The sequence below is a fragment of the Stigmatopora nigra genome, chromosome 11 (genome assembly GCF_051989575.1).
Source record: "Stigmatopora nigra isolate UIUO_SnigA chromosome 11, RoL_Snig_1.1, whole genome shotgun sequence".
NCBI lineage: Eukaryota > Metazoa > Chordata > Actinopteri > Syngnathiformes > Syngnathidae > Stigmatopora > Stigmatopora nigra.
The window spans coordinates 7,009,989-7,037,141 of record NC_135518.1 but is presented as its reverse complement, the minus strand read 5'-3'; the positions used below and the strand labels follow the sequence as shown (position 1 = coordinate 7,037,141).

At 38.2% G+C, this 27,153-nt stretch overlaps 1 protein-coding gene across 1 annotated transcript; it reads left to right on the top strand.

Moving 5' to 3' along the window:
• The first annotated feature begins 221 nt into the window (after positions 1 to 221).
• Positions 222 to 26,964, top strand: pdia5 (protein disulfide isomerase family A, member 5). Its single transcript, XM_077728742.1, has 17 exons — positions 222 to 335; positions 6,670 to 6,796; positions 7,299 to 7,386; positions 10,905 to 10,988; positions 11,057 to 11,102; positions 11,726 to 11,818; positions 12,089 to 12,149; positions 12,413 to 12,480; positions 13,255 to 13,346; positions 15,425 to 15,496; positions 16,425 to 16,561; positions 18,300 to 18,370; positions 18,467 to 18,630; positions 19,465 to 19,595; positions 20,890 to 20,960; positions 24,868 to 25,002; positions 25,467 to 26,964. The coding sequence occupies exons 1-17, from the start codon at positions 270 to 272 to the stop codon at positions 25,545 to 25,547; spliced, it is 1,587 nt and encodes a 528-aa protein (XP_077584868.1). The 5' UTR covers positions 222 to 269; the 3' UTR covers positions 25,548 to 26,964.
• The last annotated feature ends 189 nt before the right edge of the window (positions 26,965 to 27,153 follow it).

Below are 27,153 nucleotides of genomic sequence, written 5' to 3'. Positions count from 1 at the left end.
CAAACTCGGGGAAGCTGAGCTGATAGAGACGTAATTAAAAGTCATTCACTATCTCGTTATTGCGCTTATTACTCTCTCTAAGGCCCAGTGTGTGTGTATAATTGCCTTTCAATGTGCTTGCACAACAAACGCGTCTCTTCCATCTCCTAGTAACGACGAGAGGATGGCAGGTGGGTTGGTGTTCTTCAGACTACACTTCCCAGCATGCACCGGAGAACACAGCCGACTGAATACGCACGCGCATCTAGACGTGGCAGCGGAGCAGCATCATGGCCTCGCGGAACATAGACGTGAGTCGGATGAGAGAGGGGAAAATCCTCGGCATGCTGCTACTGGTGAGTCTTGGGGACTTTTAGGGTTGCATTGCATGAAAGATGTCTGCTTTATTGGGCTGTTTTTTTGCATTGATGCCGTGAGGGAATTTGCGATCACTCTGGTGTTGAGGAATCCTGTGGAGGCTAGGCTGTCAGTGGAGAGAAGGCTAGTTAAAGTTGACAAACGGGACCCAACTTGGTGACCGCATCTGAGGTACTTGTGCCGGTAGAACCGCAAAAAAAAAAACCCAAAAACTTCTGGATCTGTGTCGGGTTTGTCACCGGTTGACATGAACTCAGCGATCGCCTTATATTTGAAAAGCTACCGGTGAGGTCATTACAACATACCTGCTGAGCTAACTGAACATTTTTCCCCTATTACATTGACCATTTCAAATCGGGAAAAAAATAGTATTTAATTTTGCATCATTGATGGAAGTATTCATCAGAGGCAAAAGTTGGAAAGATGAGTGGATAAAGTTATTTGTCAGACATAAGAGAATATAAGTAACCCATTGCCTGCCATTGACGGTCATAGACGTCCAATCCATTCGAACTGGAAGGTCTGGCAGCCAAATAAAAGTTTGTCAATTTGCTGACAGTTCAGTGAACTAAACGTTGACTTGTGGTTAACTCATTTAAAATCACAAAATGAATGAAAAAGGCTCAATTAAATGTCTATCATCATCAATGGCATTAAAAGTATAAATCAAAGGAAAGATCGGACAAGGTATGTGAATAGGGAGGATGAAAACAAATTGTTTTTCCATGCCTGTTTGTAAAAATGTGTGCGGGAGTTGGTAATGGACAGTTCAGGAGGTTGATCAATTATGAAACTAACACCCAGTTGCTTACTGGTTATCAGATTTGATGTGCTTTGTTTTGACTGCTTGTGGTTTGTTTCGACTACTTGTGGGTTTGACTGATTGCATTGAGCTCAACATGACCTTTTACTGTGTGACAGATTTAGGTGATAGTTTTAAAAAAAACAATCAAGAGAGCTCTTTTTTGCTTGGACATTCAAGTGTAACATTGTGGCATCGTTGATTTTGTAAAGGTGAAATTCTAAACATAAAATTGAAATACACTACTTGATAGACAAGTGATCATAATTGCGCATTATAAGACCTTTTCAAATCATTTAAAACGTGTAAAAAGTTCAATTGTTATTTTCTAAATTTGTATATGTTACAGCATACAGTATATATACTGAATTTTGAAACTGATTTTTCTCTTTTGTAAGTTCAAAATGCAAGTCATTAATTGAAATATGCAAATTTTAAGGAACCCAAAAAGCAGTTCATTCATTTATTTTTCTGAACCGCTTCATCCTCACTAGGGTTGCGAGGGGTGCTGGAGGCTATCCCAGCTGACATCGGTCACAAGCAGACGGACAACATTCCTGCTCACACCCATACCGAGGGGCAATTTAGTGTCTGATCCACCTACCATGCATTCTTAAGAATGTGGGTGGAAACCACAGTACCCGGAGAAAACCCACATAGACCCGGGAAGAACAGATGGACCAACCTGGATTTGAACCCAGAACTTTAGAGCTGTGATGCCAACACATTTACCACTCGTTCCACCGGTCCGCCCCAAAAATCAGCTATTTTTTTAAATTGTTATGAGACAATATTACTTTTATTTTATTCTGCTAAATATAAGAACAAGTTTTGGTCACAAATTCAATAAAGTTGGGCTTTAATTCTGATACAATGCTGTTCCTGCTTTGCTTCCTTTTGTGTTGCCCTCTGTAAACAAGGGCGTTACAAGGGTTAGTGTCCACTGGGTTCTCCCATCAAATGTTTTATGTACACATTAGCGATATAGGGTCTGACTTTTATCACATACATCAAGTGTAAAGATACAAACGTGTTATTACCACACTGGGAAGTAGAAAAAATATATATACTATGAGGAGAAAGCTGTGTTTTATAGAGGAAAATAGTCATTTGGGACTTAAGGGTTATAATATTACGATATTAAAGCCATATTTCTGTGTGACGAAAAGTTGTAATATAATGACATTAAGGTCGTTTTTGTTAAGGGAGGTTATAACATTAAATGTTGATACTAGTGGAGTCACAATCTTATGAGAATAAGCCACAACACGAGACTTTGAAGTTTATATTTATGAAAAATTCAGCCTTACTGAGAGCCATATAATTAAAAAATATATAACACTTTGATTTTGTTACTGGAAAATGTCATGGTTAAGAATAGCTATTTTTAATAGTATCTTTCCTGAAGAATTATCATTAGAAATTTGTAACAGTTATTTATTTTTTAATGAATTTGGATCAGAACTTTGAGATTTCTAAAGACAATCATTATTTTTATTGTCTCTTTATTTTATTAAAAAATGATTGGCTTATTTTATATAACTTAATTCTGGTAGGAATCAGCTCTCATATCTTTATTCTTGGCAATATATCTTTACAAACTGTGGAAAAATTAAAGTGCCTATAGATTTGTTTTTGGCAGCTCCTGCTCTTTATAGTTTTTCAGTGTGAAAGTCTCCTCCAGCTTTTAGCATAAGAAATCCAACATGGACTGAAGGTATAACAGAAGCAGATTGACTACCAAGACTCATTATTCAGAGAAGGCGGAAGGCTCTTATCAAACTCCTCAGTGATTTATTGTGATGTACTGTTTCCTCCACCAAGCGTCTGCCTTTCATTAAGCACATTTGTCACAACAGATGGAGGACGAGATGATGCTGCGGGGCAGAAGCTCAACACGCTGCCTGCTCGTGCTATCGTCGTCCCACGTCGCATTGCCTTTACCTTCCGAGACGCATGCGTCACTAACAATTTATAGAGTTTTGTCATCAAAAACTGAGCCCATGAAGACACTTTCAATGAATGCATGAATTTCAACTAACCAACATTACAATGGTACCTCGACTTACGAATTATTCAGGTCATTTTTTTTCTCCCAATGCCTTAAAGAATCAATTTGCTACGACTAAAATTTAAATTTGTAGGCCAATAGCACCAGTAAATAAACACATTTCTTATACCCATGTTTTAAATGACACAGAAAATCAACCATTTTTCATTTTAACCTCCCAACAAAATCACCACCCATATTTATCTTTTGATAGCTTAGTCGACATTCATTTTCACATTGCAAAATGATGTTTTAATAACTAACTTTTGTAGAGTCAAACTCTGAGAACTCGCTTTATTTGACAGTATTCGTGACATTGTGTGTGGATTGATAATATGCTTTTTCACCGGAAAGTAGTGCCTGTATTTGTCATGCTCTCAAAGTTTGGAGTGTGTCTCACTCAATCATAGCACAAGTACTATTTGCGTTCACACATACTGTGTCGTGCAGCCTGACGGTTTGATAACATAGTGAGGCAGTGTGTAGCCGCTGTAAAACCAACACAATACACGAGGCAATTCTTCTCATGTCTCTTGTACGGTGCAACTCCACGTTTATGTGCAGTCAAGGGTTTCACAAGTGTTTACGTTAATGCAAACATCAAAGGCAGCTATCATGTCAATGATCCAGTCGATGCCACGGAAGCTTGACGTTTTGATAGAACTACACAGTAAGCTTTAAGCCTAAAAAGCGCTCACTTTCACGTCTTACTGGGAAGAATAAAACGGGCTGATGCCGCATCTGGGTTTTTGATCGCACGTCCTCTAATGCCCTCAGATTAACAGATATGCCGTATCGCCTACTGCTGGTTTTGCTTTGAGTTGGGATTTATTAGGAATCAGAAAATGTAAGTGTGCTGTTAGTAGAGGATTTAAAAATCAAGTTTTATTTTTAGTCCTAGTGAAGTCACTTAAATATGTTCTAGTGACTTTCTTAGAATGCAACCAGTCTGTCACCAAACAATTTATACATGTTTTGTTTGAAATTGAGTCATTTAAATGTCACATTTCTCCGTCTTCAACTCTGCACGATGCCACTCACAGAGAGTTTTTTTCCCCCCGTCATACTCTTTCCACCTGTGATCTGACTTTTCTGACCTAGTTTGTTGTATATTTACCATTTGCCGTGACTATCTGTCGTGCAAGCGAGAACTATGTCTGCCTATCCCGATGCAAAAGGCTATAAATTAATCTTGTCTTCCAAAGCGAGAACTGCTTCTGCCTATCCCTGCGGCCAAGGCAATAAATTAATCTTGTATTACAATGAACCTGTCATATATTTGGGGCCCTGAACAAAAGTAAGCAAGTCGTAAATCAGACAACATAAATGCAAACAAATCTTGGGGCTTTATCACTTCCACTTTTCATGTTTCTTTAACCACGAACACTGCACTTCCAAAGCATTGACCTTATCTTGACACAGTCTATTAATAACGTTTACATTCTGCCGACCAACCAAAACAATACAGCTTTCGGGCTGTAATTTTGAAATGGCATTCTTCTACACCATTATCAACCATATAACAAAAATGCTTTTAGCATGTAGTTTGTAGCTGGACGAACATAGAAACGACATCACACCAGGAAAAAAAAAAATCACAAGCAATTACCATCCATTAATATTGAGTTCTAAAGTGGGCCGACGGAAGGGAGAGAGACGAAAAAGCAATAACACCTGCAGTATGTAATTTGAAAGGGGACCAGAGAAAGAAAAGACCACAAAAAGCAATAACAACGAGAGACGACGGTAGCAATAAGAAGACATTATGTGACATATTTCCACAGTGAACAACGTGCCTCACAAAGTAAACAGTGCTTCCTTCCTCCTGTTGATCTTCTCAACAAGAGCCTCTGAATATGCTGCAAATCAACAAGCAGCATAGTTGGCCGTGTAAAAAGGGAAAATGAGCCCGACAGCTGCAGGTGAAAAACGTTCTTCACTTCCGATCCCTGCCATTTGCCAAATAAAGCACTTGCCGGCATGCATAAATAGGGACCGAGCCAATTAGAGCAAGCACTTACCTTTACCGCCTGTGCTTCTCATCTTTGATGAATTTGTCTCGCCATTCCCATGTTGGCTATTTCCTTCCATTTGCCGTAGGGACTTGTTTGGACTCCGAAGCATCTCTAAAAGATGCACTTAAGACTTTTAATGATGTCTTTTTGTGTCCCCAAAAAGACTACAATGCCTTGTGCCCATTTATCAAATAAAAACTAATCGCTACTTATTTTAAGATTTGATTTCAATTGGAGCAATTTGTTCAAGTCTTTGTTGTTATGCATTAGGAGGATTTCGGATTGAATTTGCACTGTTTATTTTGAGAGGTTATGATCCGATGCTTTGTTGCGGAGAATGTGATCATTTAATTATGAATACATTTGTCAGTACTGGTACTTTAGCACTTACTGCAAAGAGATAAATCAAAGAATGAAATTATCTGTTTTGTAGTTTGTCATGTTTGTTCAAAAGTAACAAGGCAAAACCTCTCTAAAGCCCAAAATATGCAAGGTAATTATATTACAAATAACAGCAGAGGTGTATGTATTTTTACTGTCTGTCCATCTCATGCAAGTTTTATCAACGTCAATACATCAAGTTACAACATACAGCATAACGTAAAAATGATCTAATGCAAAATAACTTATGCATTTTGGTTTTTCATCTGTCTTTTTTAGCTAGATTTTACATTCATATGCTGTTCAGTATCCATTGCTGATAAAAACACATTTTAAGGCTTATAAAGGTTTTACACTAAGACGCAGTGGAACAAGAAAAAAAAATACCTCGACTGCGTTGAGTTTGATGTTGCAGAGATGAGAAGCTTTCATCTTGCTGACATTGCTCTCCCCACACACTACAAATCATAACCACGCTAATATCGTTATTTATCACTGAGGCCAGTAACTGGATATGTATTGATTTGAGAAAAGCCGCTAGATCATCATCATTCTCTCTGGACATTTTTCCTTGGTATAATACACCTTTTTTACTCCTTTATCCAGACCCTGGGCAATATGACAACCAATTATCATGATTAAAAAAAGAAAAAATCAGTCTGTAAGAATTACAATCTTTCCTCAAATAAGGACAATGGGTTAAAATGAGTTAAGAATTTTGTCAATAAGGCTGCTGTTTTTCCACAGGTATTCAATGTAATTAAAGAAAGAAAACTACAAGGACAATTTTCTTAGATCTTTTACTGGGTCAGCTCAGTGTTGTCCTGCATCACATAATGGCTTATTTGTGGTCTGTGTTAGCCGTTCTATTACTAACCATGCTAAAAAGTGCTTTTCCTTACTATATTCTTCGCCTACTGAACGTTGATCTGGAACAGTTCAAATTTATCAAATATTATCTCAAGTTTTTATCATTATTGTTGATTTTTTTTTATTTAATGATAATTATCGTTATTGTGTTAACACCCAGGTCTACCTTTTATCTTTGTGTTTCACATCACCAGGTATGGCTCATGTCGATATTGGATGCAGTCAAAGTGTCCCCCCTCATTGAGAAGGTGAACGACCACAAAGACTTAAAGAAACTTCTCAGGACCAGGACTAACGTTCTCGTGCTGTACACCAAGACAGGTATGGAGTCAAACTATCAACCGTTAGTCTGGCGCTTAAAACTTTCTCTTATAGATCATAAAAATGTGTGAATCCTTGATATTAATTAGTCCAGGGAAGAAACTCGAACAAGATAGGGTCGCAATTTAGGATGTTAATTTATTAGGAAGCCAGGTATCGAAAAACTTGACTTATTTACACTAATAGAATCGTATTTCTTCTGCAGTTTTAGTCTCTAGTTTGAAGTTAGCACTCGTATTCCTGTAAGGTGATCTTCACTTTTGAAGAATTCTCTGTTAGTGTACAATCATACCCGTCTTCCGTCTGGTCCTCGCCATTGTACAATTGATGAAAGCTGATGTAACATAACTCCAGCCTGTAAAAGACAGGAGAGCCTAAATCCCCCAACTCAAGCTCGATACTCTTTCTACTTGACGATGGAGGTCCCTCGGTAACTTGAAGCTTCCCTTTTTTGGAATGAGAGCATGTCCTCAGAGGCTTCTTCTTCCTTTCTTACCCACAGCTACATCCAGTGACGCCTACCTGAAGCTCCTGTCTGATGTGGCGCAGACAGTCAAAGGCCAAGGCACAATCGCTTGGGTCAACTGTGGGTATGTAGCAATTTTACTGGGGTTTTCTTGGCTCAAATGCGGTACCATTCCAATCGGCATGAAGGTTATTCAATGTAGTGAATGCACCTTATCTAGGTTCAATTGATGTGGATGGGAAAATAAACATGCGTATAAACGTAGGGTTCCGATCATGTCCTAATTGTATATCAACTGTGGGGCAGTGAAACCCCTGAGACATTTGTTGTCTATATAGGGAAATATATGTGACTAGACTTGACTATATCATGTAAGCCATTTGCCCAATATGTGGACTGGGTTACAAAGAGTGAGTCACTATGTATGCTGTCTAAATATGACTCTATTTAATACTATTCGTACATTGTTTTTTAGGCATTTCACAGCCTGAGGCAAAACATTTTAGTCTCCTTTTGATTTTGGAAAAAATGTTCTTATCTGCTCTTTTTCATTCAGTGCAGTGACCATTTCTACTATGCAACACTGAAAAGCAAATTACACATTCAGTATTTATCTGCTGACTTAATGTATTTTTTATTGCTGAATTCTCGATTTTAGACATTAATGAATTAACTAATCTGCTTCTTATTACCATTTAATGTTATCCTATAATATCTTTTACCTGCATTATCATTAAAATAAAATTCTAAACAATGCCAGATGTAAATTCTTACAAGAAATTGAGTTTTGCGCTTCAGATTGATAATAGTTTCCTGATGAATGTGGTGTATGCATCTTTTGTTTTGTCTCCATTGATATCAATCCATGTGCTCCCTAAATCACTCAACACTTTGGTGAGAGAAAAAAAAAAACATTCTTGTGCTTCCTATTTGGTACCAATATCGCAATAGCAGCTCAAAATGATGCCCAACTTCAAAGTTTTATTTTCATGATGATTTTTAAGCTAGAGACGGCCACTGTCAAAATTGTTTGGCTGGAAAGAAAAACAAAAAAATCCTCCCATGTAACAACTATGTCTCCTATAATTTAAACCCCCCCCCCACCTCAAGTCTTGCAGGCCCACAATGACAGCCTGATTACAAATGACTTGATTGCCTCACATCTGACAACTTAGAGGGAACATCTGCAGTTTCCTGCCAGAGTTTGTCTCTTTGCTGTCAACCAGGACAAACCTCAGAGAACGTTTCGTATAGGGGGGCAGGTTTGTTGAGCATGAAAGTGACTTTTCTTTACAACTCTTGGCTTTGAAGATGAAGGTCCTGTTTTGAGACAAGACAGTGACTGATTGGGCAGCTCATGTGTTTTAACTGGTTGCTACTCTTTCTTGTCTGGATGCAAGCGTCCAATTTACATCTATTGTAATGTCTAGTTCAGATTCCAATCAGATACAAGTAACCCAAAATATTTTTTACACTGACTTCTAGGCAAAATTTTGACATATGAGTACTCCATAGTGAAAAAGAATGTAACTCTTCTGCATTTTGGTCAATTGCTTGACCACACAATTGAAAATGCAATCAGGCAGTCATCTTTGAATCCACTTCGTAGTTTACCCTCACCATTAAATTTAGTTAAGCCATTTTCTAGCCTTAACTACTATATACAACTTGTCAGTAGTGGATTAATGATAAGAATAGACCATGATTGCAAAAATATTAGTTTTCAGTAGGTTTATTTTTCCTGACATGGTAACTCATTGTCTGCCACTGATAGTGATAGATGAAATTGAGTTGCTCTAAGCATGCTGTAATATTAGCATATTCCCACTTACAACACTGAAACCAGGGAACCAGCTCAACTACCTTCCTAGAGTTCTAACGTATTTAAAGTTTTTTTCAATAAATTAATTTGAGATTTCTTCCACTTAGCTGTGTTTTGGCTGCAAAATCGAGCAATAACTTGTCGCAGCGCTACTTCTTTTCTTCTTTATCCCTTTGAGGTACATGTCAGCTGTCTTTCCAGCCCACACTTGTTTACATTAAACACTGTAAGACTGCATTGAGAAATTGTTTTTAATTCGCCAGTTTTGATCCGACGTTGACATGTTGTTCTCGGTGCATTTTCTCCACTTTATTTTATGCCCCCCCCCCCCCTTGCCTGTCAAACCATCATCTGCTGTCAGAGCATAAAAACAAAGTGTGTATCATCAAGCGGGAAAGGGCCTTGAAGGAAAAGACTTCTGTGAAGTGCTCCCCGCTTTCACTTTTAAAGTGAGTCATGTTTGACACCATCTTGGCAGTGGTGGTATTTTCTTCCCAGTATAGCAATTCCAGCAGAAACTGGCTCACATAGACCCCTTTAGGGGAAGCTTTAGCAAACCCAGTCCATCGCAATACCACCCGTGGTTCTGTTGCCAAACAATGCGCCGTCTGGCATATGTGCCCGCCATGGCAAATGGAGAAGCTCCAAATGGTCGCTCGGGGTCTGAGCTCAAGGCCAACAGACAGCGAAAGAAAATAAAAGGCGACTGCGAGTGCTAGTGGGGCAACAGTAATTCGTGCCAAAAAAAAGAAGTCCAGACTCACAAAGTGTGAGCAGATGACCAGGGATTTGCCTCTTGGCCAAGTGGCATCGGATGGTGGGATGAATGATCTCATACTGGCAGCTATACTTGCGCCAAGGGGTGGTCATGTATGCTCAAAGCCGTTATTCATGATAATAGCCACTGTGCAGAATAGAAACTAAGAGTCACGGATACACTTGCTGGTTAGTCATGATAAACACCACCTGGACCAAATTTAACTCAACTGCTAGAAAAAATACATGTTAAATAAGATCCACAAGAATTGGGAAGTGATTCTTGCATTGCTCCTCTTTTCTTTGTGGAAATACAGAAACACAAAAATCCTAGATGTCAATGTAGTTGTAATAAATATGCATTCTCACAAGCAATGTAAGCTATCATTAATAACACTTCAGTGAGTGAATGGACGGATAAATAGACTTAGGGACAGTTCAATCAGAGAAACCTGGATGATTTCAATATATCTTGTCATTTTACTATCTTGTATCTATCTATATATATGTTAAAATGGATCCTGTCTACAAATCGGCATGATGCCCACATCAATTCCTAATGGGTCTGAGCTTCTTTACAATTCTTGCTACTTTATGGACACGGTAATGAGCTCCACTGTTGTTTGTCACCATGCATTATTATTCAAGAAGCTGCACACTTTGCTATTAGCAGGTGGCTAGATGCATATTTGTTTGTCAGGGCGAAAATAAACTGCTTAATTGCTTCATGGTGTGTACAGTGTATAAATTAGGTACCCACCAGCCACTTCCTGAGCTGCTGTCTGCACCTGTCTAATTTGAGCTATAAACAAATGCTCCCTAATGTATGTGAGCAGAGTGTAGAGGCAAAGTTTTTTGCAACGTGTATTGACCGAACAATTAACCCGCCGAAATGTGCACTTAATGAACATCAATGGTGATCACAACACAAATGCAGTCTCGACCAATATTTTCTACCTTTTTATAGAAACAATTGTTCTCCTAAAGAAACAATTAAAACAAACTCTTGCAAGGGACTCGCCAAGAATAATTTAAAAAAAAAATGTGATTGTGTTTTTTCTCAGAGACTCAGAGGGCCGTAAGCTGTGCAAAAAACTCAAAGTGGACCCCAGTTCCAAAAGCGGCGCTGCTGATCTGCTGCATTACAAGTGAGAACATCTAATCTAATTTATTCTCCAATAACCTCACCAGTATGACTTCATTTTCTCTTTTACAGAGATGGAACCTTCCACACAGAGTACAACAGGCCCACCACCTTCAAGGTAGGCATTCTGCTTTTGTAGATTGTTGGTTAGCACAAAAGTCAAATGCTGTTTATTAGTAGTACAACAAAAGAATAAATATCTACATAAAACACATAATTGTGGAGACCCGTAATATGATTTTTTTTTAAGTTTCAAATGTGGCATATTGGTAACCTACTATTATAATACTTACAATACAAAAACAACATTATGATGGAATATTAGAATTATTGTACAATAAATCAATATATATATTGTACAATATATCATTTAAACCTGGTAAAATAGTGGAATATTTGACGTTTTGAGAAATTGAGAGATTTTTTTTTTTCCATCTGTGGTGTGTTATTTAATGTGATAAAAAATGTTAGTACAGATTTATCGCCATAACATTCTGCATGGCATGGTGTTAATGCATTAAACATCCATTACGGTAGATTAGAGTAGTGGAAACATTAAATATGATGAACTTTATATACTTTATTAGTTGTATATGCATTTTTACGATCTCAAAGTTGTACATAAGAGGTTTACAAACCACATGAATCAGAATGATCTTTATTAGACTATTGTTTTCAAAATTCTGTTGCATTGCATAGAACTCTCCCTCTGTCCTGAAATGATCTCCTCCATTTTTCCAGTCCATGGTGGCCTTTTTGAAGGACCCTTCGGGGCCTCCACTGTGGGAGGAAAACCCAGAAGCCAAAGACATCGTGCACATTGAAACAGAAAAAGTAAGACTCGAGGACCCCTGAGGAGGTTTTTGAAAAAGTCAGATTTTTTATGGGAGGCGTCCATATAGGTCCGATGACTTTGTAACCACTCACCACTATCTTGAGGGCCCTCACATGAGTTCTGTGAAAACAGGTCATGTCTGGAGGCTTTGTGACTGCTGTGATAATGTAGTCCAGTTTGATAAAAGACTTTTCACAGACATTTTGAAGAATGTGATGATTTTGTTACGCTCTCTTCACACACTTTTGTCTGGCTGTGCCTGTTTGAAGGACTTCAGGAAGCTACTGAAGAAAGAAGAGAAGCCGCTGCTCATGATGTTCTATGCACCCTGTGAGTGTTTGTTCAAGGACCTTGGCAACTTTTTAAATTACCTTTTCATCTTAGCACCCTTTCACTTTAAAAACAAAAGACAATCAAGAAAACAATGGCTGTCAAATTGAAAATACTCAAAAGACATTTCCTGGGGCTCATAATTAGCTGTCCTCAAACTACTGCTTGAGATTAGTATGTCTGATTGCTAAATGAAAACATAAATAAAGTTGTACCACATATATAAGACAGATGAGTCTAAATGTGTACTCCCTATTTTCCAGGGTGTGGCGTATGTAAGAGGATGCAGCCAATTTTTCAACAAGCTGCTACTGAGACCAAGGGACGATATGTAAGTCTGCTTAATACACTCTAATAACTGAATTAAGATACCATATGTAATCTTTTGGCTCCTCATCAGGGAATAATATTTTTGCTTAACCACACTGATGGTCTTAAGATATGTTATTGTTATATTACTGATTCACACTTTGTGTTAGAAGCAGTTTAAAAGACCATAGCAACATTAGACACAAAAACATATTGCTAAACAAGAGATTTCTCCTAAAATAAAAAAGAAATATATATATTCCCATATTTTCTTTTATTGCCGTTGCATTGACAGCCATTTAATGGGGAAAAGGGTTTGGGAGAGAAAAAAATATGCGCCTATCCTTAAACTGCAAGGTGCTTATTGTGTTATGAGTTTTCAATCGACTGAGAGACTAAATGGGCAAGATGTGAAATTATGTTTTTAGGACAGCTTGGTTATCACAGCAATGATTTTGAAAAACAAACTCATTGTCTTTGGAAAGGCAGAGGTTTCGGGATAAGCTTTGTATTGGATATTGTTATATATGGACAATGAGTGTTAAATTCCACCTGTCATCTTTCATTATTGCTTATTTCCTTAGCTTCACCTATTGTAGTTTTGCTTTCCTGTGATCAGTGACTTGTAGATTCACTACAATACAATGGTTATGTAGTTTTTAAGGGTTCATTAAGGCTCAAATTGAAATAAAAACAATTTTAAGGAATGCACTTTAATTTAGGTTGTAAATACTTCAGTTTGTCTGATTATTTTGTCCCACACTGCCTTTTGTTCAATGTTGTCTTTTCATTTCAGGTTCTGGCAGGCATGAATGTGCACCCGTCCGAATTTGATGGCCTGAAGCAGGAATTTAACGTTAAAGGCTATCCGACCTTCTGCTACTTCGAGTGAGTGCTTGTGGCTTCCTTCTTCAGTCAGTGGTTTTGAGGTGGCAGACGTGTCAAGTCTACTTACCTCTCCTAAAAAGTGACCTCTTGTGTTTAGTCTACTCTGTGTTCAAAGTTGTCTCAGTGCGGCTTCAAGGATCTTAAAGGCAGTCTGAGTGGTGGATTCATTGAAGTGTTGCTTGGTCCATCACTCTTTATCTTCTCTCTGACCTTGCTTCTGTTGACTTGAGACATTATAATGCAATGTGAGATTACAAACCTTTAAATTTATGTTAAATGTTAGTCCCCCCATTACATGGTCTCCTAAAAAAATAAGTTCTTGAAACTGAATTTAAAAAGAAGAGCTTTTAGTCAAGAACAACACTTAGAGGTATTGTGGTTAGAATATAGCCATTCCAGTGCTAAACTCGGTCAAGAGAAGTTTGGAGGCCTTAAGAATTAGTCATGGTTGAAATTTTACGAGTTCAAGACCTTATGAACACGCTTTAGGATGCGGGACTCGTCAAGGCTTAGATTTTGGGTTTGAGAGTGGAATCAATGTTTGGAAATGAGTCAAGACTAAGACTTTGAACGTTGGAGGTTTAACTAAGATCAATACTTTAAGAGGTTAAAATCAAGTCCGCAAGACTTAAAGTAGGTGAGAGCCAAGACCAAAAGTAGTTTAATTTCAACATAGGAATTATTTTTAATTCTACAAAACATCTTTGTGACAAAGAAAGTGTTGTTTTACACCACAGTCTAACATAACAACAAACATATGTTTAAATAAATACTTCATTGGCAGTGTCAGTCAAAACAGCTTTGTTTTTTTAAGAGGCTTCTAGAACCTCTTTACAGAAATGTTTGTTCTCTAACCAAATTCATAACCAGACATCTGTTGATGTACTAGTTAATTCTCCTATTGGTTGCCTTGGGATCCCCCCCAATCGGTGTTATTTTCTTTCTCTACCACCGCCACTAGGGCATCATGAGCCAGCTTCAAATGTTGACTGAGTTTGTTTGCAGTCTGCGGGAGCTTAATCATCCCTATTTCCACATTAAAACCTGCATTCCAGCCTGGACCTTTAATTAGATGGGGACTGATTAAATGATTTTGGGGTTAGCCCGTTTGTGTGCATTGTGTTTGCAGGCATACACTGTGAGCAGGGGGGGCATATTAGTGGCAGTGCCGTGCCAGCTAATGACCATGCCAGCCCACTGGCTGCAGTTTAAAGAACATCATTTTTGGACTAAAGTGCTTTCATCAGCTCTGGAACTATCTCAGTGCTGCACCTGCTGGGAAGTGGTGTGTTCCAGAGCCATTTCAATTTATGCACTTTCTTTTATGATGAGGATCACTGAAGATGTGTGCTAGGCTCATTTCATTAGACATTTAATGAGCCAGATGTGAATTAAAAACATGACCTGCAACCAAATTAGACAATATCGGTTGATATTATACTTTCATCGCTAGTCCATAAAATCTTTGCTAGTGGCTTGAATGGCTTGGCTTGTGGTTCGTTTTTTTTTGCCTTCCATTATACTCTAAAATTTGTGGGATCAAGGTTTTTTTGATTCCCGTGTTTGAACAATTAATCCTTTTGGGATACACTCATATTACTGTACATTATAGGGTTTTTTTTTTGAATTATTTTGTTGTGTGATTTTAGCCTTCTATAGCAAATACTGTACTGTGAGGGTGTCAGACTCGGGTTGGATGATATAATAGTTTTTTTTTTTATAAATGGTTTAAGAGAACTGTATTAAAAGCCCTGAATATTCAGTTTTTTTTATAGATCTAAAACAATGTTTATTTTAGCTTTATATATTTTTTAGATTTTACAAAATGATTTTTGAACTAAAAACACCAAAAAATGATGTAAAAAATTACAATTATTGATTTAAAAGGGGGAAAATCAGGAAATGTAATATACATCTATACGCTCATTTTAATTTGATGCTAAAACAGAAAATCGGCACTCATGATTTACTTTCCCTGGTCACACAAAATGATGCAGTGGCCAGATTAGGCCCCCGGGCTGCCACTTTGACACCCGTGCTGTACTGTATGAAATACTAATCAAGTTTTTCATACTCAGGAAGGGAAAGTTCCTCTACCACTATGAGAACCAAGGCAACACTGCTAAGGACATTGCAGAATGGCTGAAGAAGTGAGTAGTTGGATCACCACTTTTTGTGTTTTGAAGGCGCAACATCTGGAGTTGATGCGTGACACTATCGTCGGTGTATGTGAAATATGCATGTGTGCACGTGTTAGAAATCTTGTGTGCTTAAAGCGTTTACGCGCATGTGTATTTGCTTGCAGTGCTGCTCTCAGGAGGCAACAAAGGTACAAGCTTTAGCATCACTAAAGGCTGCAGGATTTATAGTGAACACCTAAATTTAGGCTTAAAACTAATGTGGAACTTTTAATGGTGTTTGTGCATGAGATAAAATTGCCCGTGCATGAATGTGTGGAACAGAGTGTTCATCATTCTTCATGCATGTGTATGAGATTGTGTGTGTGAACGATGTCACGATTATGTATCTACGTGTATGAGGTTTTAGCCCATTTTGGTTTAGTGTGGTCGATTATTATTATGCCCTTGAGAATTGATTGTGTGTGTGTGTGTGCTCGGTAATGGTTGGATTTGAGAAAATTGCTTATGCGAGTCAGCCCGCAATCGAGAGAGAGTGAGAGAGATCATTTCTGTGTGTGTGTGAATTGAGTGCACCGTAGGGCAGCCTGGTAGATAATTGTTGTTAGAATTGGGTATGTGTGTAAGAGGTAATCATTGTGAAAGATCGTTATTTGAAAATTGAGAGCATGCGTCTGTGTATGAGAGTAAACAGTGTGTTTGTGCATGCCCCAAAGAGAGAGCGAGCAAAAGACATCAGCGTGTTTGAGGGACTATAGACTTTGTGTATTAGTGCATGGAGTGGCATGTATCTATGTTCATGTCCATGTGATATTGACTGTGTGATATCATCCAGGGTGTGTTCATCATACATGTGTGTGTGCAGCATTTGGTTCAAGCTGGACACGTGTTTACTTGACACACACAAGATTATTAATTAAACACACATTTTTCTCCCCAGCCCTCAGCCAGTCCAGCCGAAAACTCCTGAGGTGTCCTGGTCCGAGACGGATTCGTCCGTCTTCCACCTGACAGACGAATCCTTTTCTACCTTCATCGAGGAACATCCTGCCGTCATGGTCATGTTCTACGCCCCATGTAGGTGATACCCCAAACCACAAAAACTAAGGAACACTTTCAAACACATTCATATTTCATATTTCCAAAGAAATTGCAATTGACTTGCAGTGTCGACATAACCTTATTATGGAATTTCGTGTAGAACTTGTAACCAAAGAAAATGTGGAGACGGTTAAGTTTCCCACATACCTTATGGATTCACTGTGAGTACCGTATTTTCTGGACTATAAGTCGCACCATCCAAAAAATGCACAATTAAGAAAAGAAAAAAAATACATTATTAGCAAGGAGTTAAGTTTGAAGGACCTCATAAACGTCTGTTGCTTTTGCAAGGACTTTACTGATTTTGAACAAAGTCCAGCATGTAGCGTGCTAGCAAAGTGTGGCTCTTTGGCCGCAATCTGCATGATCACAAGCTTGGCTGCCTCATTCCTCCTCTGCCATGCCGGCTGATTTATAGCCTGCATCGATGCTGAAGAAAGAAAGCGCTCAACTGTTTTGACAAGGGCAATTTAGCACCTTTTGGATATGTACCAATTTACTTGCCCGCGGCGAATGGTGTCGCTATCAAACGGCCATACTTCTTCACCGGCGACATCTTGTAGCGGCTGCACGCAGCAAATATTGCAAGTGCTAGCCAAGATCATGCTCATGATGTTAAATGCCTCTGATGCGGCTCAGGGTTTGTTTTTTTTGCAGAGATTAACTGAAAAGAACAAATGTGACTGCCTTAGTGTTCGGGCAGTCTTCTTCATTAAGAAATGTTTAGCCCCTGCACTGCTATGCAGATTTACCAGTAGATTGCATTGTGTGGGTTTAACAGCACGTGCATTTGTAGGCTTAAATGTACACTTGCAGATTGGATTGGATAACTTTATTCATCTAGTATTTGAGAAATTTCATTGTCACAGTAGCAAGATGCAGATACAGGAAAAGCATTTTAGACATAAATAGATAGGTAATAAGCAACTTAATAAATAATTAAATGTATAAGCACATAAATAAATATATAATTAAAAAATGTGTTGCTGAAATGTTGAGTAATATGCAATAATGTGATGCCTTGAAATAGGAGTTGTCCCTGACCTTGCTGGGAAAGCAAAACCACTTTCCCTTTTGAAATGAATGGAAATACTATTAATCCTTTATGGAGCACTGGTTTAACCAATGGGCTTCCTTTGACGGCATTAGACGTTCAATCCAATTTGGGAGGGAATGGGTGCTTGCCTATGATGGCAATGTTAATGGCATGCAGTGAGTCAAATTGTATCCAAAATATAAATATATAACCTCCTGACTACCAGGAAAAAAATGTTGTCCAGACACATTTATTTTGAAATTCTTCATTCTATGTGAAGTTATTGGAATACTGCATAAGTATCATTGGAAAGCTCCGAATGTCCTCTGCAGGGCACAAAAGGAGTTGATATGATTGGACGCACTGGGTTGAAGATGTTTAGGTTTACAAATGTCCTCTACAGAGGACAAATTTGAACTAGTAGTAGTCAGGAGGATAATAAAAAATAATCGACTTTGCAGTTTTATTAGGGGCTGGAATCAGAGCACATTTCTGTTTGTAGACAACATTAACGAGACCCAATTGCCGGTAGATGGCACTTGTATTTGATGTACATACAGGTTAACCACTAGATGTTGCTGTAGAAACCTTAGTCATGAATTTGGGCAATGTAAACATAAATTGTTTTATCTTTGTACATTTTGTACAATATTGTTTTAATTTGGAATGCCTCTTTAGGGTGTGGCCACTGCAAAAAGATTAAACCAGACTATGAAGAAGCTGCCCAAATACTCAACAAAGATCCAAAGGTAAATGTGTGTGTGGTGTCTTGTCTGTATTTGCATATGATTCGTTCCTAGCTGTTCTCTTGTTTCTAATCCTATTGTTGAAACTTGCCTTAACAGAGTCCAGGTGTGATAGCGGCCGTGGACGCCACCATCCATAAAGTTGTGGGGGATCGCTTCAAAATTTCTGGCTTTCCTACCCTAAAGTACTTTGAGAAAGGACAAGAGCTATACACACTGCCACACATACGAAGCAAAGACAAGATAATCGACTTCATGCACAAGTAAGATGCATTATTTTTAGATTCTACATTGGGTTGTAGATCAATGGCAAGAGTCCTTACTGTAGAGAAGAGAGAGGCCTGGGTGGAGAAAAACTGGGAAAATGTACAAGATGTATGATATCATTGGTAATTGCAGACCGTGAAAACAAAATACAGACCATGACCTAAGATCATACTCTTGTTATAAAACTTGTTTTTAATCATCACCATATACAGGGAAGTAATGGTACTTTTTTTATTATCATTTTTTTAAACCAGTTCCAACTTCTATAGGATTCACAATGGTTTAAACTTGTGAATGTTTTAGGAGTTTTTAGTGTTTAGGAGCCTTAACTACTTTTGGGGCATTTCAGGTGGTCCCAGATATACATTTTAGTTAAGTCTAACTTATGCGATTTTGGAAGGATTTCACATAGTGTTCCTTTATCCTTTATAACTCTATAATGACATTCATTTCTATAGAATATATTGTACTTTTCTCTTAGGCCCTACAGCTATTAATGGTATCTTTGTTTTATCTGAGACAATATTTGTGGGATTTATCAACATTGGGGTTTAACCGGCACAACTATGGGGGACTTAAGGCAGCCTTGTTTTAAATTCTCCAACCTTTGGGGCAGTTCCGATCACAAACTTTACTTGAAAGAGTTTTAATATAGTCCTTTTAAACTGAAGTTTTTGCTTGATTTTAGGCTGCGTTATTTTCTTATAACCCATGCAACATTTAGATAAGATTTACAGTTGTTTTGTTTTAACCTATGCAGCTAGGGTGGGATTTATGGTAGTCTTAAAATGTGAACAATATACCGTATCTCACCACTGTTTCTGCTGTAGTCCGCAGGCTCCGCCGCCACCAGAGCAGTCATGGGAAGACAGGCCCTCTAGCGTCCTCCATCTTAGCTCAGAGGACTTCCGAGAGACCCTGAAGAAGAAGAAGCACAGTCTGGTTATGTTTTACGCTCCATGTAAGTCCCAATTGTTCAATATCTGCCTTCAATTTTCATGTCTTTAGGATGACCGCACTAGTGTAAATCAGCTATTTCGACCTTGGTTGTTTGAGTAGGAGATCTGGAAACTCCTTTGGGATGGCCTATGATCATTCCCTGGGTTTTAACCAGCTCATATACATACGTAAGTCCTAGCCGGTTGCCAAATTCTCTTCATCGTGCAGCATTAAAACTCCACCTAAGCCCCAGGGAGACAGTGTCCAACAAGTGTGAGGAAATTAAAGAAACATCAGAGCGCCACCTGTTTTTTTTTCCCCCTTACATATCCGTCCTTCCACATCAACATGGAAGTGTCTAACAGAATTTTACAACCATGGAACTATATTAAGCAAATGAGTCATCCTGTCAGAGAGGGTTGACTTCATGGAATATTAAAAACAAATTCTTAGCAACTCAAAAAGTAGCAGTTTTTTAATATGTTGCCTCATTTTTTTTTTATTCTTTAAATTTACAATGCAGTCTCTACAGGATCCATTTGATCATTTTAGTCATTAATCTTATTACTACAATACCAAAATGTCTACTATGACAATCTAGTTAAAGTACATAAATTAGGTGATTCAAGATAAATTGATTTTTTCTGAAATGAGTGTTATATATGTATGTAGGAAACTTGCTCAGATTAAAATTTAACTTATTTTATTCCCCAACAAAAGAAAAAGTCCCTCAGGCTCAAATATGACTATAGTAAATGCCGCAGAGGGTAGCATAACAATTCTGTGACTCCCCCCCCAAACCGTGTAGATCATTATACTACTATATTAATAATTCTGAAAGTCGTTGTTTAATTTAACGCCACAAAAGTTGAGCGTAAAAAGCCCAAAACGTAATTTGAGTCATAATTACGCAGGTTATTTAGGATAACTAAATCCCCTGGATGTACTCAACATAAAAAAAAGCAGCCCAAAGATTTGACAAGCTCGTACTTTAATAAATCTCTGAAAAGTTGAAGTAAAAATGCGACTACTTAAAATTCCCTTAAGTTTCCTGCTTTGAAGTCCTTTACATCCCTCAAACGTCAGTCGAAGGGTTGTTGATATTCCAGTAAGACATAGTTTGTGATCAGAGTCAAAGTGACCGAGTTTATGAGGCCCATAAAAAGCTTGAACCTCCTCTTACACGCCAGTGAATCCTCTCTAAGGTAACGTAAACAGCCCTGAGTTGCAAAGCGCTGTGATGGGTTTCAAGCGGAGTCTGACTGATGTGTGTGGAGGGGCCATTGTGACACTTTTGTCGTCGTCTTTTTTGGCAGGGTGTCCGCACTGTAAAAATGCTGTTCCGCACTTCACGACTGCGGCAGAACTCTTCAAAGAAGACCGCAAGGTGAGTCCACGTAGATTCACTTGACCTTCAACACTGAATCTTTCCGAACAATTTTGCATGGCTATAATCATTTTTAATAAAAAAGGTTTGCTTTAAATATTGATTAGTTAAAATATAATTAAAATATGACTTTTTCTTGTTCTGGGAATGAAGTTTAAAAATGTAATGGCAGTCTTAATTTGATGCTTTTTTTTGTCCAAATCTGATTGATGTATAAAATTTCACCCCAAAAAAATCACCCAAATTAATAGAATGGTAATTCAATAATGGTAAAATGGGCAGTGGACAATATTACACAAAATTTTGGAAACTGACCTGTAAAATTTAAAACCGATCAAAATGTACAATATATTGCCTCCATAAAGTTTGAAAATACATTTTAAAAATGTACATATAACACCATCCTTCTACAATCCTTACATAGAATAAACTGCTATTTCATGTGATTTATGAAACAAACTAGTAACAACTTAAAAATAGATCCAATAAAAATACTAGCAAAATGAAATCAATTGATCAAACATTCAAAAATACAATTGAAAATAAGTATTTGAAATTAATGTTTTCATTAAACTGGCACGTGAGCAATCAAGTTAATATACTCACATGATTTATGTCTTTATTGGCCATAAATGTATCTTGTGGGTGGGATGCCACATAGCCGCAGACAATCAGGGCTCCTCCCACACCCCCCATTAATTGAGCTAAATGGAAAGTTAAGCAATCACTCTTGCATCATATGTTACCATTGTGAACGGGTGTCAGCGACAGAATGCAACAGAACCAATCAAACGACCCGAGGGGAGTCACACTTTCATCCTCCATCAACACATAATAACTCCCGACTTACACGTACATTGCTATCGTATCTTGTGGCGTTTGCATCTGGATGCGCTCGACCTTTTGCACAGTGCTCTTTTCTCATTTACTAGAAATTGCTTTTAAATTGATGTCAGATGGCGTCTTTCTTTCTGAGGCAACCCTCCCGCAACACGGCTTGCTAAATGTGCAACACACGTTTTGGGGGGCTCATGTCATTGTTGTCGCTGTTGCGCTTTGTTAGGTCACTCTTGGCAAAAACAATGCACCACCGCCCTGTAACTCCCAAAAACATTGGCTCATATACACAACAGCAGTAAAACTCATTTGCAGTATTTTAAAAGCCTTTTTAGGTTCCATTTTTTACAACATTTTTGTTTCATAGGTGAGATGGTTAGAAAGATAATCAATTCCTATTTAAGGATATTTGCAGTATACACAGGGTACAATGAAACTATGCAGAATGCTCCAAAAATTTGTGGGTGTTAAGGCTACATGTAATCCCTAAAAACAGGGTGTTTCAAATTTATGTTGAATCATGAAGTAATTTTTCACATTTCCACTCATTTTCAATTCCAAATTTAGAAAAACTACTAGTTCCACAGGCGCAAGTCGATGAAAAATTGACTCATGCAGTGTCAGATTTTAAGAGTAAAGTGCCTCCTTGTAAGAGCAGTCTGGGGACTCACTCGTTTTTATTTAATAATATAATTTAATTTTGACTCCATTCCCTGCCACTCCCATACATGTTGATAGAGTCTAATGTGAGGTATATCATTACATAACTGTTGAGCTTTGTCAGTGGCCTCTAAAAGAAGAAATAAAAAATATTTATTAAAAGAAAATGTAGGGGAAAGTTTAACTACTTGAAAAGTAGATCTTGGAGCAAAAAAGTTTCAACCCCCCTGCAGCAATTTATTGTCCAATCAGTTTACCATACATATCTTTGGAATGTGGGAGGAAACTGCAGTACCTAGAGCAAACCCGCATAGGCCCGGGGAGAACATGCAAACTCCACCCAGGTGGACCGACCTGGATTTGAACCCAGGACCCCCACTGTGAGGCCGATAAGAAACATTGCTAGTGTAAATAAGGCACAATTCTGCTTCAAAATTCCCATTGATACCAATATATGGATGAGGGCTGATAGTTTGTTGTGCTGTATGGACAGGAGAATTCAATGTCCTAGAAAGGACAATATGTCTCCATAAGTACTTCCTCGCGCCTGTCACTCCTAATGCACTCGAGTCTAACATATTGACTTGTTGTTGGAGCTCATCCCCTTTCCCCACTAATCAATGATGACCTCATCTGGCTGCAACACAGTTAGTCATTGGATGTTCGCAGAAGTGAGCTCCTGGACAAATATGCAGCGTGCTGACGTGGCGTATTTTGTGGCTGGGTTGACAGGAAGTACCACATCGCGACGTGTTTTTCACCATCAATGGCAGGCGGATCAATCAGGTGACTGGCAGTGCACTCGTGAGGAATCGCAGTCATATGACTTCATTTGTTGCTGTCACTATTCCGCATTGATTGCTCACATCTGCGACGACGAACTTGTGAAAGGTCATGTGTTGGAGTTGAACCCCGTGCTTAGAAAACCATTTTTGCAGAAGACTCCTAAGAGTTAGGGGTGGGGGAGTTTGGGGGGCGGTTTCCATTGAGGCTTTTTTTGTAATTTTAAGTAAAAGAAAAAAAGAAATTGTCCTGAAATAGTTGATTGATGTGATATATACATGGATTTGGATATATACATGGATATAGATATAGGTATAGGTATATATAATTTAACACAAGGTAATTATACGTGTATAAGTATATGAACATAAAACAATGAATTCAGTAATACGTGAGTAACATCGCAATGAAAACATAAAATCCACTTTTTTTAAAAGTCAAATCTGTATGAGAACCACATTTTTCTCGATGTGACCTAAGATAACTTTACTGTGCTGTGGCAAAGAAATGTCTTTGTCATGCAATGTGAAACGCACTGGTTTCAATCTTCTCCTTTTTGCATCTATTTCAAGCCACTTTTTCATGATTAGTTTCTGTTTTTCTTTCTGCATTGTCATTTTTCGCTGGTGATTATTTCCAATAGCTATGTTTAAATGGACAGTTATGTTGACCTGCTGCCATTTTCACAGACTGTAAGGATGCCTGCTGTCAGCACGTGGTGTGTCTAAAACGTTTAGTTGCTTTTCCTCTCTCAGCACATCCCCCGTGTCCCTCGTCTTTGGCGTGACCACACATAGTGCGCCACTCAGCACTCTGAGAGAGCGGCGTGACATTTCAGCAATCCTGAAAATGACACCGGGCACGACTCGACATTTACGCCTCATCGGCCCCCCGCCCTTCTCATATCTACGCAAGGGCCCCGTGGAATCAAACTTCATTCACACGAGCAGAATCTAGCAAGCTGGACCTTTTAAACGGCCGTTTTATAGTCATTGTATATCCTTTCTGTCCACTTTTAAGGTGTTGATCTACCGCCTGAATAGCTACAAAGGATACAGAGAGCTAACATCTGAGGCCAAATGTACCAAACAGTAAAAAAAGGCCGTAAAGGAGACAAAATAGCAGCTACTTTAGAGTGAATCTATGCGCTAAGGGTCGTCCGTGGAAGATGATGCAGCGTTTTAAAAACTTTAATGAGTAGTTAGATTATTCAAGGATTACTAAAGTCTCAATACACTATAAATAAGTTTTATTGTCAGTTTGATTAGCAAAATGATGGAATTAACAGGATTGTTCAATCAAAACCTGAAAATTGTGGTGAAATATGTAGGTTGGCTTTAAATGTTGAGTTTGAACTTTTTATTCATTTTTGTAGGGTTTATTGACATTTGTCATTGATAAGGACACACTTGTGAATGTCTTGTTTGGAAGACTTGAAGAACTATCAATGGCAAAGTCACACAAAAAAAAACATTTGGTGCAATTATCAGCAATTATAAACCACATTTAGATATGAACCGAATTTTGGTTGTCCGGTGGGAGGCCAAATGTACCAAGACGACCATTTAATTTCATTTATTGTCTGTTCTACGATTGACTGAGTTTTCATTTTTTGTGTTTCCATCAGATTGCTTACGCGGCAGTGGACTGTACTAAAGGGCAAAACCAGGATTTGTGCAAGCAGGAGAGCGTAGAGGGATACCCCACCTTCAATCACTACAGTTACGCCAAGTTTGTGGACAAGTACCACGGAGATCGCGGGGTGAGATTCTATACTTGTATTTTGTGGGATACAAGTTGCAACTTTTTCACAATTTGGCTGGACCTGTGACTTATGTTTTTATGCTCTCTGGCCACCAAAAGCTGTTGTGTTGTTTTTTAATGCTATATTTAACCAAAAAAGTGTCATGTTAACTGATGCCCATTTAGCCTTTTGTGCTTTATTTTACTAGTGTTATTTTAATGTACCGTATTTTCCCAACTATAAGGCGCACCCTCAATGAATTACACTTTTTATTTTACTCTTCATTGTGCATTCTTTGGTTGGTGCGACTTATAGTCCAACATACAGCAATACATTGGCAAAGGTAGCAAATAATAGCTCTCAAAAATAGGATGTCTGTCATCAATGGAAGCTATTGAGTTGACATATATCCTTAATTACAACAGTTTGAAGTGGCTATTGTCAATCATTTTTTGTAACGTGTCTTTCTATGCCTGTTTCAGGAAGCGGGCTTCATTGGATTTATGCGCAGCCTGAGAGGCCGTGACCAGGAGAAAGTCGCCAAGAGGAAAGATGAATTTTGAAGATGGCCCGGGAGCTCCCTTGAACCGGCCCAGCAGCAATGACACGGGAGACAAAAAATGACCTCAAATATTTTTAATACCACTGATCTTTTGTTTTTCCGCCCCTTTTTGGGGGGCGGCCATAGTACTCCAAACTCGCCCAGACACTGTGACTGATGATGTGACAAACTACACGCTAATCTATGCAATTCCCTTGACGGTGGCAAGGCAGTCCCTTTAGGCTTCCTGTGCACAACCGTCCGTCATCTCGTCTCCGGCTACGACGCCGTGGTTAGCGTCGGACCGTGGCGTGACGTCATTCCAGGCCAAAGGGTGAGTTTTTGTCTTCAAATGGTGGCCTTAAAATCGTAAGAATTCAAGCAGAGGCCTGGTGCCTTTTGCTTGCTTTGTTTCCGCACTTCAAGTCGACAATGCCAAATATGGGCGTCCTGATGTTTTCATTTCCAAATGTGACAAAAAGAAAAGGTTTCTTTTTGGGTGAATTTCTTTTCTTTGACTGTAATTTGCAAAGTTGTATGTCACAAAATGTGAAGGTTTCACATATGATAATCCATATTTTACAGGCTCTTTTTCAAATATGATAATGGGAACGGGTATTGAAGTTAAATTGCAAGGAAAATTTATTTGAGTTGACAGAACAGTGCATTTTTTAAATTGGAGTCAAATTATAATTGAATTGGAAAATGGAAACACTATATATATTTCAAACCCACACAAATGTGTAAATACACGATTTTCACACACCCCCACCTAAAAGAAATTAAGTTAGCAAAATTATCAGATTTTTCTTCTTTTACACAAAAAAAAATTGAGATGCTTCACTCAAAAAATAGTAAATTTAAAATCAAGTGAATTTTAAAAACCCAGAAAAATTTGCAAGAATTGGCAATATCATGTATGGCAATAAAGAAACAATACTGGCAAATCAATCACAATAGGAAATAGCAACTCTTGTTTTTCTAACTTTTTTTATGAAGCTAAATCACAGCCTAAGAGAGTCCTCCATTGTCCATATTGTGATATTTCACAACCTTTAAAAACTGTCAATTAAAAAAGATGTATTCCGTAGCACAAGTTTTTGTGAAAACTTGGGTGTGGCCGTCGATAAATTTAGGCTTCTCAGGGATCGCGAGATGCAATAAAAAGGGAGCAAATGTTCAGTGTTTTTCTTTGCCAAATCACAACAAAATCCAATTGTGCTGTTGTTACCGGACGGGAACGTCTGGTGGAATCATTCCAGTTTAATGGGAGAACACAAAGAGCATCCGTCTTATCCCAAAGTCTGCGTACGTGCGTGTGTGCGTGCCCATGTGTTCACAATGCCAAGGAGTCATTGTTGCCTTTGTTCAATCAGCTGTACACTATCACCCCCTACTGTGCAAATATTCATATGAATAAAATCATACTTTTTCATAAATGCCCTTGTATTATTTGCAGGTTACTTACAAATTGATTTTGTTCATGCTTAGATGCACAAATAATTAAAACAATTATTATGTACAAAAATAGTGTATTGTTTTGTTATTTATACTACAGATATATTATTTGTATTTATTATTTATGGATTTACTATATTTTGATGGTGTATACTATGTTTTGGCAGGAA

Bases quoted from the DNA above. Each gene is read 5' to 3' on its own strand.
- pdia5 (XM_077728742.1), top strand. From the start codon at position 270: ATGGCCTCGCGGAACATAGACGTGAGTCGGATGAGAGAGGGGAAAATC. The intron at 18,631-19,464 runs GTAAGATGCATT...TTTCTGCTGTAG, and splicing joins ATAATCGACTTCATGCACAA to TCCGCAGGCTCCGCCGCCAC. The intron at 20,961-24,867 runs GTGAGTCCACGT...TGTTTCCATCAG, and splicing joins TCTTCAAAGAAGACCGCAAG to ATTGCTTACGCGGCAGTGGA.